Below are 17113 nucleotides of genomic sequence, written 5' to 3'. Positions count from 1 at the left end.
AGGAGAATGTTACTGTTGACGTTCCAAGGTGTCTCAAAGTGCTAGACACAAATCTAGGGCAACTGTCTTTTTTTTGCTTTTGGTCATATCTGATCAAAAATTTTAGAGCTATGGACATCATAAGCAGTTAGGGAAAGTTCCACAGACTTACCAATAGCCTCTTTTAGAAAGAAGATTGTTTAGAACACATGAGTTCTTTTTTAAAGGGTTTAGGCCAGGATCAATGTCTTTTCTTTCTTCTCCTTTTTTTTTTTGGTATATACTTATGGTATCTAATGAATACATTTATTGTGGGGAGTTTGCACATATACCTAACACATCTTAATTCTTTTTTCATCCCTTTTTCCCTCCAACCCTTGTTCTCCTTTCCATTTGCAAAAGCTCTATATTTCCATTTTTTATTCAATTCTCTTTTTTTCCCCATCCCTTTCCCCTTCCCTCTCCACTCCAGAATAAATGTCTTGTAGGCTAATTATTTTATATCAAAATAGTGTTAGATCTGGTAAGTGAATTTCATCCAAGTAAATAGTATGACATTCTCTAAGAGTTAAGCCTTCATATTGGATGTCCAGAAACTGCTGGTCCCTTACCTGAGTTGATAAATAATAAGGTGTGTGTGTGTGTGTGTGTGTGCATGTTTTCTGCTGCATCTGAACTCAGGAGGATCAATTTACTTACTTATATAGGAAGTTCTCTAATTGGAATAACAAAGTTTGTCATGATGTTGAGTGAAATTGTTCTGTTCAATCTTTTATCTGTAATAGGCTAAGGTTGCTAACAGCATATTTAGGGTCATTATTTTCAACTGTTTCTTGACACCTAACAATATTATTTTAAGCTCCAGCCAAGTGGATTTCCAATAATTATATAATGTCTCTCAGTAATGATCTGTTGCTTAAGATACACATTCTACTTTACCTTTCAACACATACTTGATAACCTCTCATTTACTAACTGTAATTGAAGCAAATTCAGTCTTGGCTAATTAGGGGCTCTTTGTATCTCCTCATACATATTATTCTTGATGACATATCAATGAAATTAGGGTCTATTTTTATTTTAATTAAAGTAACAGAAATGTGCAACTTAAAGTATTAGAATGTTTAAGGACATTACAATTATTTTACAAATAACAAGTCCAGTGCTCTACTGGGGATATGCAAAATGACAAAACCTTCAGGACTAAAACACAATAGTTTGGAAGCAAACTGACAGTCATGCCATATGCTTAGGTATCAAAAGAGAAGTATAAATAACCAGGACATTAAACTAGTGCATTATTTGAATGCTGGCCTCCTTGGAAGCAATTTAGTTAGCTCCATTTGTTATTGTTGCTGCATACATGTTCTTACAAAAAAAATTCACAAAGGAAGAGGAGTTTAACTGCGGTGAAAAATTCTACATTTGTTATGAACTGATGACAAGAATGGTTAAACTTTGTAGGTCACTAATAGGTCCTCCAGACAAAGAAATGAAGATGTTAAGAAAACATCCTGCCTCCCACTCCCTATTCCCAACAAATCTATCTCCAAGGGTCTATTTCCAGGACTGCTCTAGCTTATTTTCACCATAGAATATGTGCTTTAGCTATACTAGGAAGAAACATAATAGAAATAGCATCAACTCAACTTCCGTTTCTGTTCAACATTTTTGAAAAACACCACATAAGCAAAAAAGTAAAAGAGAATTTGGAAATGAAACATATGCTTACAGAGCAAAAACAAATGGAAGGAGAAGTTGCTAATATGGTTTCAGTATTTTGTAAAAGAGCCAGCTGGATGGATGATAATTTTTCTACCCCTGCAGGGCATCAAAGCTTTTAGGAAATCATTCTTTTCACACATATTAACACTTAGCTTATTAAAACAGATGATACTTTTATTGTAAAATGGCCTGGGTAGAGGCTGGAAACATAAAGTCAGAAAGATAAGATTCATTTTGACCACCCAATCTGACAAACAGCGAACACTGACAGGACAGATCATGGTGGGGATGATGACGCAGAAGACCTTCTGTAACTGCCACAGCTGAAGTGTCACCAGAAAGCCCGTGAATTGCTGTTATGAAAACATTTGCAGTAACTTGCATAATTAAATGAAAGTGCCAGAAAAGCATTCCTAAAATGCATAGAAGATGTACATAAATAAATACACTTCAAAGCAAATACTATATTTTAGAATCAGCATTGTGGTTAGTTATGCAAAGTTTTGTCTCAAGCAGAGTGGCATTTCCCTTGAAATGACTGTTAATAATTGCAAGTGAATGACGACATTGCTATTTAAATTGACTGCTCTCTTAGTTACTTCTATAGATACTCAATAAACAAAACTTGATAATCATGGTATCTAAAACCATAATCCCCTAGGTCTCTTTGTCATGCCTAAGGGAAGACTGTAGTATATATTTTTTAACACATATCAGTACCTTAAATAGAGATGAAAATGTTCAATAACAGTGCAGTGGCAGATACTTGGCTTTCCTGCAGTGTGTTTCTTTAACTGAAGAATATATTGACTCAAAAAACTTCTACAGTAGGAAACAAATTCATTACCACATGTTCTGTTTATGGAATTCTGCAAAGGCAAATGAAATGAAGCTGTATACAATGGTAAACTGATTACCATTGTGCTTGTTAAAACTAACCTCCAAAGGTTGTTGAGACTCTCCTTGTAAAAGTGACAGTTTTCATGTAGAAAAGGAAGCTAATTAAGGCTTCTATCAGCAGTCAAGGAAATATAAAAATTATTCACATATTTGTTGCATAGAAGGAAAAGGATCAAGAAGAGTCTGCTCTGCAAACATAACATCAAAATGCAACTTTTCTCTTTGCAGTACATCTTTAACACCAGCAAACCTTTCCAGTGTAACTACTTACATCAAACAACTTTTCTATATACATTTCTTCATTGACCTTTTCTCGAAGAATGTCCTGGTTTTGCCGCACAAACATAATATAGGTGTCTGCCAGATCCATTCCTGGTTTCTGTTGTAAGGGAAAAGCATAAGGAATAAAGTAATATTAGGTTTCATTAGGAATTTATTATTTAATTGTTTCCTGGAAAGTAATTTTGAAAATTGCTCTAGTAAAATATGATGTAGACTAAATAAAAATAAGAACCTTCAATAAATTCCATAATTAAACAGTTTATGATTGATGGTCACTCTTTGAGGTCATATTTATTATTCAAAAGATGAGAAATATATAGTTGTAAGACTGCAGATCTTTTTTTTATTTTTTATTTTTGTTTTTTCATTATTTTTTTGGTGCCAGAGATTGAACTCAGGATCTTGCGCTTGCAAGGCAGGCACAGTGCCACTGAGCTCAATCCCCGGCCCTATAGATACCTTTATAAAAGGGCTATGTGAAAGGTCAATATGCCATACAGTATAAATGAGAGATTTTTTTTCAAAAACTTCTCACATGAAATTATTTCCTAACTATAAGTACAATTCATTTTTTCATCATCTTTCACTGGTTTATCAATATGTACTATTGAAATATTTGTTTTCTTTGGACTGCTTCTTTTGACTACTATGATATTCAGGGGAATAAGTTCACCAGTCTGGGCAGCATAGCAAGATTTTGTCTCAAAGTAAAAATTAAAAAAGGGCTGAGGAGCTGGGGATTTAGCTCAGTGGTGCCAGGCCTTCCTCAAGAGCACAAGGTCCTGAGTTTGATTCCCGGTACCTCCAAAAAAAAAAGGGCTGGGGATATAGCTTAGCTCAGTGATACAGCACTCTTGGGCTCGATTCCCATGCTGGGAAGGGTGGGATAAAAAAGATTTAATATATTATGAAGTGAAACATAAACCATGTTGTATATTATTCACTGCTTTTACTTATTATTTATCAATACTATCCCAAGGATTTATTTCAGACATTCAATAAGAATACCAATGAACTAGTCTTCTATGTAGAGATGAAGAGGTGAATTACTTAACTTTCTAAAGTTATCTAACATTTGATATCTTCTAATGTTAGAGGAGGTGTAAGAGTTAACATTGTTTTTCTTTGCTGTAGGCTAGAAAATCAGTACTAGGAAGGGATAAAATCCTAAACGGCTATTAAAGAGTTTTCTCTTGCAACTTATGATTAGTTTTGTTTTGAATTTCACAAAGCATTACTAGCTAATGAAAATATCTACATCTAGGTTTAATTCATACTTTGCATTATTTGATTAGAGTATATTAGAACAAAATAGTGGAGCTGATGTCCAAGTAGGATAGCCTTGCATCATTTCATGTCCATACGATGCACTTGTAACCCTCGGTAAGAACTCATCTACAAAAGTAAATATTATAAGAAAATCAGATGGAAAAGAACATAGATCATTTAACTATTACTACTTCTGGAAAAACAACTCAAGCTATACATCTAAGTGATGCTAGCATAGTGGTAACATCTTCTTAAAGAACAGAAAGTCTTTGCCACGTTTTTTTGGAGGGGGGAGAGAAAATATTTTACATATCATAATAAAATTGGCATCTGTTAACCAATATGTAGTATAGGCAATAAGCTATCATACTTATGCTATTTATAGATGTTTGTTTGCTTTTCTGTTAGAAAATTATTTCTGTGTGGTAAGTATCATTCTTACTGTTCTTATATTCAGCCTAAATTTATATACCATATAAATTCAAGAATCTTTATACCATAACACTATATAAAAAATTAAAATTTGAAATACCTATACATATAAATGTCCATACTGGTCTCTCCTTCAAAAATATCCATACATAACATATACAGCAAACCTGAAGGAAGCAACTTAACAAATTCACTCCTTCACTATTTTTCTACAAAATTCTTATAACCAGCATTTGAAAGTCTAAGTAACTATAGCGAGGAAAATGTGGCATTTCTTTGGGGGGTTGGGAGAGTTATACATCAAATTTTCAAATGAAGAGGCAGGTTAAATTGTACAAATTACTGGTACTGATATTTGAGGAGGGTAACTAACCCATAAGATAAATATCTCTCTTTATGCCTCTCAAACTTTGTCAAAACACTGAAAATGAGAAAATATACTGCCACAGGATGAAAACATGAGAACAGTTTTCTATAATTAAGAGCAAGTTATCTCAGTGTCTGAGTTTCAGGCAGGTACCTGGAAACAAGATGATATGATACATATAATACCAAGGCACTGGGTATAGCTATACTGGGAGTGGAAGAACAGACAACCCAGAGGCTTGCCTTAATATTTCTCGCCACCCAACTTCAGTCTTATTTCTGCTTTTCAAAGGAAAACTATGCCTGGAAATTTAATCCACTCAGTCACTTAACCCATCAGACTCAGTGGAAAGGAAATTCTGGCCAGGAAGAGTAAGGAATAATAACTTTATACACTTGCCATAGACAAAAGGATAATTTTTTCTATTTCCTTGATCAATTTCAAGATATCAGATGTGAAACATTTTCCAGGAAGAATTTTATCTTTTATCACTAAACTCCAACAAATACTTTATAATTTAATCCTAAAAGAAAGCTAAATTTTATTTCCTGCTGGCTGACTCAGAGGACAAAATACTGAAATGTATAAGTTGGGAATTTTTTTTTCTTTCCCCTGCCCCTCCCACTACCCCTACCCCTTTGGACCTTTTCTTCCTATTTCACATTATCGATTATTCATTCTAATCACTGGTACATTTTAGGTGTACAATATAATGACATTCATCATTGGAAATTTCCACCTTTACATAGTCTCTCTTGGTTCTTATTTTTCACCCTTGCCTAGCCCTCCCTTCAACCTCTCCATTCCTATTTACAAAGATTTTGTTCCTATTTTTCCATTTTCCATATTAATTCCATTCCCTTCTTTCCTTTCCCCTACCCCTCCCACTTCCTTCCCCTTTGCCCCTTTTCTTCCTATTTCACATTACTTATTATACATTTTAGTCCTTACACTTAGTTTCTCACACCAGAGAAACTATTCGGTATTTATACATGTGTGTCCTATTTATTTCACTTAAGAGTATCACCTCAATGTGCATCCATTTAGCTATAAATATCTCTAATTTCTCATTTTTTCTGGCTGAGTATACATATATTATAACTTTCTAAGGATACAAAAGTCTCTGGTTGAGGATGTGAAATAAAGCTCATTTAAAATTTTGTTCCAACAAATTCTTTCTTTTTCTTTTTGAAATTGCATATTCTTCTCCTTTAGCAAATTAAGATCTATTTGCCTGGAAAACAAAACCTAGAATTCTTACATTCCTCATTAGCATTATTTCTTCCTTTATCTTTGAGCTGTTTACCTATTCTTGAAACTGTGACATATGGGAATTTCACACCTAGTGAATATATTTTCATGTAGCTTGTGGCATGAGACTATAATCATTAAAAGAATATACACAAGTAAGAGTAACTGCAACAGCTGGTGACATTTACCAATTAGAATTATAGTTCTTTAAAACACTTTATCCTTCATTTGGTTTATGAAGGGTAATTATCTCTGATAAATTGCTGAAAAAGATGTAATTTTCCTTTTAAACAGTTTCTACGTACAGTACAAATGTGTTTGGATAGAAGACATTAGCACTGGTTCAGTGCTCCTTTGTACTAGGACTCTTGTTTTATGGCAGTCAAATTTACACACTTTGAAAATCACTGCATATAATTCCACCACTAAATGTTTCTTATCAGGAAAGGAAGTATACTGAAGAAAAAAATCAAACTAGGCACAGTACTAAGTTTTGGGGCATGTTTTGAAGTGTAAACAATGCATGTGATTACACTGTGGAATTAAAATATATAGCTACAAGTCCTGTTACAAAAGGGGCGGCATGTTGAACCTCAATATTGGATTTGGATGACATTTTATCAAGAATATTTTATCCTAGAGAGTTATATTTAGAAATCTTTTCAAAATTGGTAATTAAATTATACCTTCCTTAATGAATATGAGAAAATAACAATTAAAAATCACATGGCTAGCACTCTCATATATTAAATACCATTTAGGGAGAATAAATTTTTTTTTTATACTCTTATTTAAACCTCTTAGATCTTCAGGTCACTAAGCACTTTTCCATCTTGTTTATTAACGTAATCATCTTCAGATCAAAAGAGGAGTTCCTAAATTACTTTAAATCTGACCAGAAAAGAACAGATTTTGGCTCTCAAAGTTATAGTAAAAAGACACAAAAATCTAAAAAATTCCCCCCTGAGCATAAAGAAATCAATCACTATGGAAGGAAACGAAGTATGTAAAGGTGAGTTCCTCTGACACTGGATGGATAAGTAATCGAATACGTCATGAGTGAATGAGTTTAAGTAAGGGTGCAGACTCCAGCAATTTTTTTTTCAAGCGTTAATTACTAGTTAACCTAGCAAGATGAACATGCTGCTTAAAGAGAGAGAAAAAAATTCCTTGTTAATTATATGCTGCAAACGCTCTTACTTCCTGCTGCTACACCTAATCCCACAGGTGCAAGTCTTCGCTTTCCCCATTCAGGGGTAGGTGGGTGCAGTGCTGCAGTCATTTTTCACAGCAACAGATTTAGATACAGAAGAATCCGCTTAACCTTCCAATGGAGGTTAACAATACACTACACAAACACTGTCACGGTGTCTGTTTAACAAGGAGACAAATTTTTAAATATACTATTCTAGTCTCAAAGATTAACAAGAAGCTACAGCATAATTGACTTAATTTTAAAGTGCACTTCTCATAACGTGGAAAAACTTGCCTTTAAGAAACAATCAAGAGCGAATCTGTGATATCCTCATTCCTGATGATCTAAATGCTTCACAAATGAAATACATGCATCGGGTCATTCATTACCATTTTAAAAAGTACGTCTAGTAAGATATCACAAGATCACATCTTCTAAACTTGAAATGGTTATGGGAACACTCCATAGTTCATCTCAGTTAAGATTCAGTACTAGTTTATCACTGATCATTGGGGGACACAGGATATAAGTCTACAAATACATTATCTCAGATATTGAAAAAAACTGTTTTCACTGTTTAATATATCTTTTATTACTTTGGCATTTATACATCAATTTTGTATTTTTGTATTTGAATAAAAATGTTGTAAAAAGTTAAAATAAGTCAATGTTCTCAAAAACTTAAAAAACAGAAAGTTTTACATATACCAATGATGATTACATTGTAAAAATCCAAATATATTTATCAAATTTTCTACCAGGGAGAATTGGTATATTGTATTCATGCAGAAAGCCAAAAGAAACTACACAGAGCTGAAGCCTTCAAATTAGATTCATCCCAACACTTAAGTCTGATGGGAAGAGAAACAGTTCATAAAAAGGGTGGAGGGGAGGAAATTTAAATGATGATATTTAGAAAAATAGGGAATTTTCAAGATTTTCTAGTAAATTTTGTAATTTTTTAAAGCAGTGAAGGAAAGAAATTCTCATTAAAAAAAATTCCAAACTATTATTCCTAAAACGCAGTGGCCACAAATCACCTTTTTCTTTGTTGAACTGAACAGTATTCAAAATTCTAGGGGCTGGGGATTTAGCTCAGTAGTTCCGCCGCCTGCCTCACAAACGCAAGGTCCCGAGTTCGATCCCCAGTACCAAAAAAAAAGAAAAGAAAAAATTCTATTAATTAACACTACTATATATTTGTTTTTGACTCCAAATTGAGAAGCAGGAAATTCTCAATTAAAGATGATGGCATACCCGTTTGAAAACATCTTTGGAGGGTATAACATGTGTGCATTAGGTATGTACATTTCATTCGCCCTTCATTTGAAAGACAGAGCATCACATTACTCCAGAGTTCTTGCCCTAGATTTGGGGTCTTCTGTTCCCTGAGCAGTCTTTAAGAGAAATCCTTCTGTAATGCTATGAGAGTAATAACAAAATCTGGTATAATTAATGCTCCTATAAATTTATATTCAAATGAATGCTTTATACCATTTCCTCTGCATAGTCTAGAAACAATTGGTATAAGCATTTACAGGTTCAGACACTTCTGTATCAATGGGGAAAATCTTTCCAAAGAGAAGGTTATTTTATATAGTAAAAGGAATACCGGGGGCCAGGGATTTAGCTCAGTGGCACTGCACTTGCCTTGCAAGTGCAAGGTCTTGAGTTTGATCCCTGTTACCAAAATAAAGAGGAATACTCAATGGTAGTTTAAGACATTAGCCTGAAATACTTAAGGAAAGGAGGCAGGTCATTTCTTCATTGAGATTTAAGGGCTTATAATGCTATGATCAGCTAACATCTTTCTTGCTATTTCTGATCTATAATAAGGATTACTAACATCTCAATTTGAGGACTCAATGCTGATATGGCAGCACCAAAGGAACGACCTAATATCATATAAGCTTCACACCATACCTGTAATGATCTCAGTGATGACAAAGTCATTAAATCTGTCAGTTTCAATACTGTTCATTAACTTTCCCCTCAACTATGTGAGGATTTGAATAAATTAAAATGATGTGAATATTATTTCATTTTTAGATTTTAATATTTAGAAGGAGGACCGTGATTGATTTACTCAGCCCGATTTGGAACCTTTTATGTTTTAAATTAAGGGAGGTCTGAATGCTAGTATGCCAATGAGCAGAGGTAAGCTGTGAACTGACTTTTGGTGAGAAAGAAGAGCTAGATGGGCAAATACTGGGGATAAAGGTAGACAAGTAAACTCTCATTACAAGCATAATACACAATTCCCCATCCTTGCCTGTTCCTTTCATGATATGATTCTAAATCTGGTCCTGGTGTGTACATCTCTCTCACCAGGTGACTATGTCCCAGTGGGCAGGAGCTCCATTCCCCAAGTTCTGCAGAGCTCTCATTATGACGTAAACCAACGAGTAGACAGGTGACCTTATCTAAAAAATAAACAGTATCAGGAGCAGTTAAGCAAAGGAGGGAGGAGAGAAACACCAGTGTCATTGAACTGACCAGTTATACTTCTAAAAGTCAACACTGATAAGTGCAAAGTGCTTACTACTCTAAGATGGGGAGGGTGCAAATGAAATGTAATATTTTTTACTGTGAACAGTAGTATCTTTATTTTGGAAGCTTGTTGCATTCTGAAATTGGGCTGGAATGTGCAGAAAAATGCATGGTAGCAGGGGGTATCACTTTGAATAGAAGAAACAATTCCATTTATTTCCATTGTGCTTTATGTGAGGGAGACCATGCAGTGATTATATTGTTATCCTTACTTCACAGTTGAGAAAATGGAAGTCCATGGGTCAGGTAGCTAGTTGAGGGCAAAGGAAGGACTTGAACTTGGATCCTAGATTTCATACTAAGTCTTTGTAGCATAAAGTTATGTTCAAGCCACACAGGGGAATCTTGCAATAAGGAATGGAAAGACTAGAAATTCTTGGCAAGTATCATAAAGGAGAGAATATCTGAAAGAATTACTAATGAAGATTAAAGAACATTGATATTAAACTTGGCTATCTTGTCTCTTGGGCTTTCTTCTAGTTATTCTAACAGAGTTTCTTTTTTCTTTGAGTCATTATTTCCAGATAAGGGACCAATGTTCTATGATGAGACCTTAATTATCCTGGCTGCTTTCTGCAGGAGGAAATAAAAAGATGTATTGTTTTAAAAAGAATTATGTGATGTATCCACTATAACACAGATATGATAAAAAATCTGAAATCTAGACACTAGATTTTATTATAACCAACAATAATGCATGGTAAATGTATTTACTGAGCACTAATTCTACTTTAGGAACCATGAAATGTGATTAATCACAGTAAGCCTGTAAGAGGTACAATGATGTCTCCATTCAGAAGATAAAGGAATTGGTGTGCAAGGTCACACTGATAATAAACAAAGCGATGGAGCAAAGATTCAAACACAAGCAGTCTGGTTCTTCAGCTTGTTTGTAAACCTTCCTGTGCAGCCTCCACAGATCCATCCTACCTGATTTTTTAAAAAAGCAACTACCCCACATTATTGTTACACATGTTTTTTTCACAAAATTTTAAATATATATTGCTTTCAGGTAATCCTACCAATCTCCTATGTAAGCAATTTTTTGTTTTCTGTTACAGTATAATACTTGAGCCCTACTGAATTTTTGGTTTTGGTCTAATGTACCTGTCTGTAAAGCCATGTGAACATTTTCATTCTGGTCCTGTATTTAACATAATGGCTATACCTGTCAGGCTGAGGTTCCCCTCTAAATTACTGTTGCTACAGATTCATTCAGTCCAGATCTTGTGCTTTTTATTTTTATTTTTTCGGTACTGGGGATCGAACTCAGGACACTGCGCTTGCAAGACAGGCACAGTACCACTGAGCTAAATCTCTGGCCCTTATTTAGGTAGTTTTTCTATTTTTTTGGTACTGGGGATCGAACTCAGGACCTTGTGCTTGCAAGGCAGGCAGCAGAACCACTGAGCTAAATCCCCAGCCCATGCTTATTGTTTTTAAAAAAATTTATTAGCTCACATTTGCAAAACGAAATGAATACATTTATTACTGGGAATTGGGACCTTCACATAACACATCTTGGAATTTTTTTAAAAAATTAATTTTATTGGTACATTTTAGATATACAATATATCTAAATGAATATCCATATACATTCGTCACTGGAAATTTGCACCTTTACATGATTTCTCTTGGTTCTTCTTTTTTCCCCATTCCCCTGTCCTACCATGAACACCTCCATCCCTCCCCACTTACAAAGATTTGGTTTTCATTTTCTCATATTAATTCCATTCCCTTCTTTACTTTCCCTTACCCCTCCCACTTCCCCTTTCCTTTTGCCCCTTTTTTCCTATTTCACATACTCTACTACACCTTTTAGTCCTTATTTACACTTTCAATTTCTCACACCAGAGAAACTATTTGGTTTTACATGTGTGTGCAATTTATTTCACTTAAGAGAATTGCCTCAATGTGCATTCATTTAGCTATAAATGTCTCTAATTTCTCATTTTTTTAATGTCTGAGTAGTGCTCCATTTTATTTTTTATAAAACCACATTTTCTTTATCCAGTCTCCAGTTGATGGGGATTTGGGCTGCTTCCAAGTTTCAGCTATTACAAACTGTGCTGCTATGAACATGGGTGCATGTATATCACTGTGGTATGGTTCTTTTAATTCTTTGGGGAAGATACCCAGCAGGGGAACAGCTGGGTCAAATGGGACTTCCAGTTGTAGGTCTTTGAGGTATCTCCATACTGATTTCCACAGTGGTTTCACCAGTATACATTCCCACCAAGAGTGGAGCAGGGTTCCTCTTTCCCCACAGCCCAGCCAGCATTCGTTATTGGTTAATTTCATGATAGCTGCCATTCTTTCTGGGGTGAGGTGGAATCTCAGCATTTTCATTAGCATCTCTCAAATGACCAGTGATATTGAACATTTTTTCATATGTTTATTTGCTATTTCTATTGCTTTGTCTGAGAAATGTCTGTTCATTTCAGATGTCCATTTTCGGATTGGGTCTTTATATTTGGGAGGTGTGATTTTTTAAAGTTCTTTATATATTCTAGATAGTAGACCTTTGTCTGAGGAACAGCAGGGGAAAATTTTTTTCCACATTGTGGGTTGTCTCTTCACACTGTTGGTGGTTTCTCTTGCTGTGCAGGAGCTTTTTAATAAGAAGAGATCCCACTTGTTGATTGTTTGTGCTAGTTCACAGGCAACTGAGGTTTTGTTCATAAAATCTTTTCCTACAACAATGTCTTTAAGAGTTCTACCTAACCTCTGTTCCAGCCAATTCAGCATTTCTATTTTAATGTTTAGATCTTTAATCCATTTTGATTTTAGTTTAGTGCATGGTGAGAGATATGGGTCTAATTTTAATCTTTGGCAAGTTGAAACCCAGTATTTCTAGCACCATTTATTAAAGAGGCTATCTTTTCTCCAGTGAGGGTGTTTGGATCCTTTGTCAAAGATGAGGTGGCTGAGTGTGTCTGGAGTTGTTTCTGCATCTTCTAATCTGTTCCACTGGTCCTTGGTCTGTTTTTTTGCCAGTACCATGCTGTTTTTATCACAGTAGCTTTGTAGTACAGTTTCAACTTGGGGCTTGTGATACCCCCTGCCATGTCTCTGTTGCCTAGAATTGCTTTTGTTATTCTAGGTCTCTTCTTGTTCCTAATGAATTTTTAGTTTGTTTTCTCAAGGCCTACAAAGTATGCTGCTGGAATTTCAATTGGGACTACATTGAATCTAGATAGCAGTTTTGGAAGTATGGCCATTTTCACTATGTAGATTCTTCCTACCCAGGAGCAAGGGATGTCTTTCCACTTTCTGATATCGTCTTCAATCTCTCTTTTCAGAGTGCTAGAGTTTTCAGAGAAGAGGTCTTTGATTTCTTTTGTTAAGTTTGATTCCTAGGTATTTCAGTTTTTTGGATGCTATTGTGAAAGGAATTGTCTGCCCTATTTCTCTCTCAGTGAGTCTGTTGTTTGTGTAGAGGAAAGCTATTGATTTTTGTGTTAACCTTGTATTGAGCTACTTTACTGAATTTTGTTATTAAGTCTAGAAGACTTTTGGTGGAGTTCTTGGAGTCTTCTATATAGAGTATCATGTCATCTGCAAATAATGACAATTTGACTTCTTCATTTCCTATCTTTATTCCTTTTCTTTCCCTTGCCTCATTGTTGTGGCTAATGTTTCCAAAACTATATTGAACAGGAATTGTGACCTCCTTGTCTTGTTCCTGATTTTAGTGGGAAGGATTTCAGTTTTTTTATACGATATTGTAGTATATTTAGTATGATATTGGCTCTTGGTTTTTCATAGATGGCTTTTATCAGATTGAGGTAGAGATTGTCAATTCCAATTTTTTGTAGGGTTTTTATCATAAATGCGTGTTGGATTTTGTCAAATGCTTTGTCTGCATCTATTGAGATGATCATATGATTTTTGTCCTTGGCTCTATTGATATAGTGCATTACCTTGATTGATTTGTGTATGTTGAACCATCCCTGCATCCCTGGGATGAAACCCACTTGCTCAGGGTGTATGATCTTCTTGGTGATCTTCTGCATTCTATTTGCCAGTATCTTATTAAGGATTTTTGCATCTATGTTCAATAGTGAGATTGGCCTATAGTTCTCTTTTTTGGTTGGGTCTTTCTCTGCTTTTGGGATCAAGGTGATGCTTGCTTCCAGGAATGAATTTGGGAGCATTGCTTCCCTTTCAATTTCAATGAAGAGTTTAAACAGTAGTGGCAGTAGTTCCTCCCTAAATGTCTTGTAGAATTCGGCAGTGAAGCCATCAGGACCCGGGCTTTTCTTAGTTGGTAAGTTTTTAATTATGTTTTCAATTTCATTGATTGATATTGTGTTGTTTAGAATTTTTGTTTTTTGGTACTGGGGATCGAACTTGGGTCTATGCAGTTGTGCAGCAGGTGCAACCACTGAGAAACCACTGAGCTAAATCCCCGGCCCTGAATTTTTATGTCTTTGTTCACCTTTGGTAATTCATACGTATCTAGGAATCTGTCCATTTCTTCTGTGTCTTCCATCTTATTGGCATATAGGTTCTCAAAGTAGGTATTGATGATCCTCTGGATTTCTGCTGGGTCCGTGGTAATTTTATCCTTCTCATTCCTAATTGGATGGATTTGGGCCTTTTCTTTCCTTTATTGTGATAAGGTTGGCTAAGGGTGTGTAAATTTTGTTTATCTTTTTGAAGAACCAACTCTTGGCTTCACTGATTTTTTTGTATCATTCTTTTAGTCTTCATTGCATTGATTTCTGCTCTGATCTTTATAATTTCCCCCCCGCCTTGTATGAGCTTTGAGTTTGTTCCACTCTTTTTCTAGAAGCTTGAGGTTCAGCATCAAGTTGTTTAATTGGGCTCGCACTGTTTTCCTAATATGTGTATTCACTCCTATGAATTTCCCTTGTAAGACTGCTTTCATTGTGTCTATTTTCATAGATTCCGATATGTTGTATTGTCATTGTCATTTAACTCTAGGAATTGTCTGCTTTCTTCAATTTCCTCTGGGACCCATTGGTTATTCAGAAGTGTGTTGTTCAATTTCCATCTGTTTATGAAATTCTTGTGGTTTCTTTTGCTATCGATCTCCAATTTCATCACACTATGGTCTGATAACATACAGGGGATAACTTCTATTCCTTTGCACCTACTTTAACATGTTCTGTGAAAGAGTATGTGGTCTATTTTGGAGAAAGACCCATGGGCACCTGAAAAGAATGTGTATTCTGATTTTGTGGGGTGGAACACTCTGTACACATTTGTTAAGTTCATTTGTTCAAGAGTTTGATTGAGTTCTAGTATTTCATTATCTTTTGTCTAGTTGATCTATCCATTTATGACAGTGGGGTATTGAGGTCCCCCACTACTATTGTATTAGTGGTTATATAATTTTTCATGTCTGTTAGTATTTGTTTTATGTAGCTGGGCTCACTAGTGTTTGGTTTATAGATATTTATGATTATTATCTCTTCCTCTTAGATTGTTCCCTTTACAAGGATGTAGTATCCTTCTTTGTCTCTCAATTAGTGTTGGTTTAAAATCCACTTGATCTGCAGAGGATAGCTACTCCTGCTTTATTTCAGGTTCCTTTTGCATGGAGGATTGTTTTCCACCCTTTAATTTTCAGTCTGTGAGTGTCTTTTTGAATTGTGTGTTTCTTGTGTGCAACATATTGTTGGATCTTGTTTCTTGACCCATTCTGCCAGTCTATTTCTTTTGATTAGTGAATTGAGACCATTAACATTGATGGTTATAAGTGATATGTATTGACTTATCATTGTCATGAGTTTTTCTTTTCATTGGATTCTCTCCTTTGATTTAATTTCTTGTCGTGCCAGATGGATTCATTCTGCTGTGCTTCCTGGGGTTGTTATTCTTGTTGTCATTTCCTAGCATATTGTCTAAAATTTTTTGGAGTGCTGGTTTGGTATTCATGAACTTCCTAAGGTCCTCTTTGTCATGAAAGTATCTTATTTCTCCATCAATTTTGAAAGATAGTTTTGCAGGGTACATCAATCTGAGTTGGAGGCTGTTTTCCTTTAGTGCTTGAAATATGTTACTCCAAGCCCTTCTTGCCTTGAGGGTTTGCATTGAGAAATCTGCTGTGATTCTGATGGGCTTTCCTTTGTATGTGATTTGTTTTTCTGTAACTGCTTGTAGAATTGTGTTCTTCTGTTGGGTTTCTGGAATCTTAACTATTATATGCCTATGTGGAGATTTTTTTTTGATGAAGGCTAGTTGGAGTCCTATATGTCTCACTTATCTGTATGTCAAGTTCTTTTTCCCTGCTTGGGAAGTTTTCTGCCATCACTTCTCTGAAGTTTTCTTGTGTTGTCTGCATTCTCTATTTCTTCATTGACTCTGATCCATCTTATATTATTTTTCTTTGCATTTTCTAGTAGCTGCTGGATTGATTTCTCATGGTCCCTTACTATTTTAAAGAAATTTTTCTTTTCCTGGTCACTAATTGCAATCTTATCTTCTGTATCTGAAATTCTGTCCTCACACTGTCTCATTCTGCTGCATAACCTTTCAATGAAGTTTTTAATCTCCTGGAAATCTGTTTGCATGTGTTTTATGGATTCCATTCTTTTCCTATGTTGGGATTCCATCATGTTTCTCAGCTCCTCTATTTTTTTTTATCTGTGTCCTCTCTAGATTTATTAATCATGTCTTGTACTATGGGCACAATCTCTGCTGTTATCTGAGAAAGTATTTGTGATTTCATTTTTTCCAGATCCTCTTTTGTTCCCATTTTGGGGAGTCCAGGTGGTTGAGTATCAGATTGTTCTATCTCATTTCCCTTTGGGGTTGCCTTATGCAATTTGGAAGTCTGGTTTTGAGAGTTGTTTATGTGTCTTATTTCAAGGAGGGGGTATTGCGTGTGTGCTGCTGGCACCCACATGGCTCACCTCCTCAGTGCTGGTGGTGGCTCTGCTCCTTGGTGCTGGGGGAGGTAGTTTGGTGGCCTAGAAAGCTCCTCACATCTTGGTCCTTTTACTTCCCCTTTCCATCCTCTTCCTTCTGTCTCCCCCATTCCCAGAGTCTCTATCTTCAGAAAATTTGTATTTCATTTCCTATCATCTCTCTCTTATTTTGTTGAGTAAATTATTTATACTTTGATTTTTCTGATTTAAGAGAAATCATGCAATATTAAACATTTTGTGTTTGATTTATTTCACTTAGCATTA

The 17113-nt window shown here is 35.2% G+C and overlaps 1 protein-coding gene across 22 annotated transcripts in view; it reads right to left on the bottom strand.

Annotated features, from left to right (window-relative positions):
* Positions 1 to 17113, bottom strand: part of Cadps2 (calcium dependent secretion activator 2) — a 557170-nt gene that overhangs the window by 22508 nt on the left and 517549 nt on the right. For 20 of the 22 annotated variants that reach the window (XM_087204429.1, XM_087204444.1, XM_087204446.1 and 17 more), the window contains one exon: positions 2876 to 2983. In XM_087204429.1, the coding sequence (XP_087060555.1) occupies positions 2876 to 2983 (108 nt within the window). Of the gene's footprint in view, positions 1 to 2875; positions 2984 to 9672; positions 9824 to 17113 lie in introns of all 22 variants that reach the window. The other 2 variants (XR_015448631.1, XR_015448632.1) reach the window with 1 other exon arrangement.

This window comes from Heterocephalus glaber, unplaced genomic scaffold (assembly GCF_053883595.1).
Source record: "Heterocephalus glaber isolate CG9 unplaced genomic scaffold, H.glaber_assembly_v1.0 deba00000546, whole genome shotgun sequence".
Lineage (NCBI taxonomy): Eukaryota > Metazoa > Chordata > Mammalia > Rodentia > Bathyergidae > Heterocephalus > Heterocephalus glaber.
The sequence above is the reverse complement of the archived record's forward strand: the minus strand, read 5'-3'. Positions and strand labels throughout refer to the sequence as shown.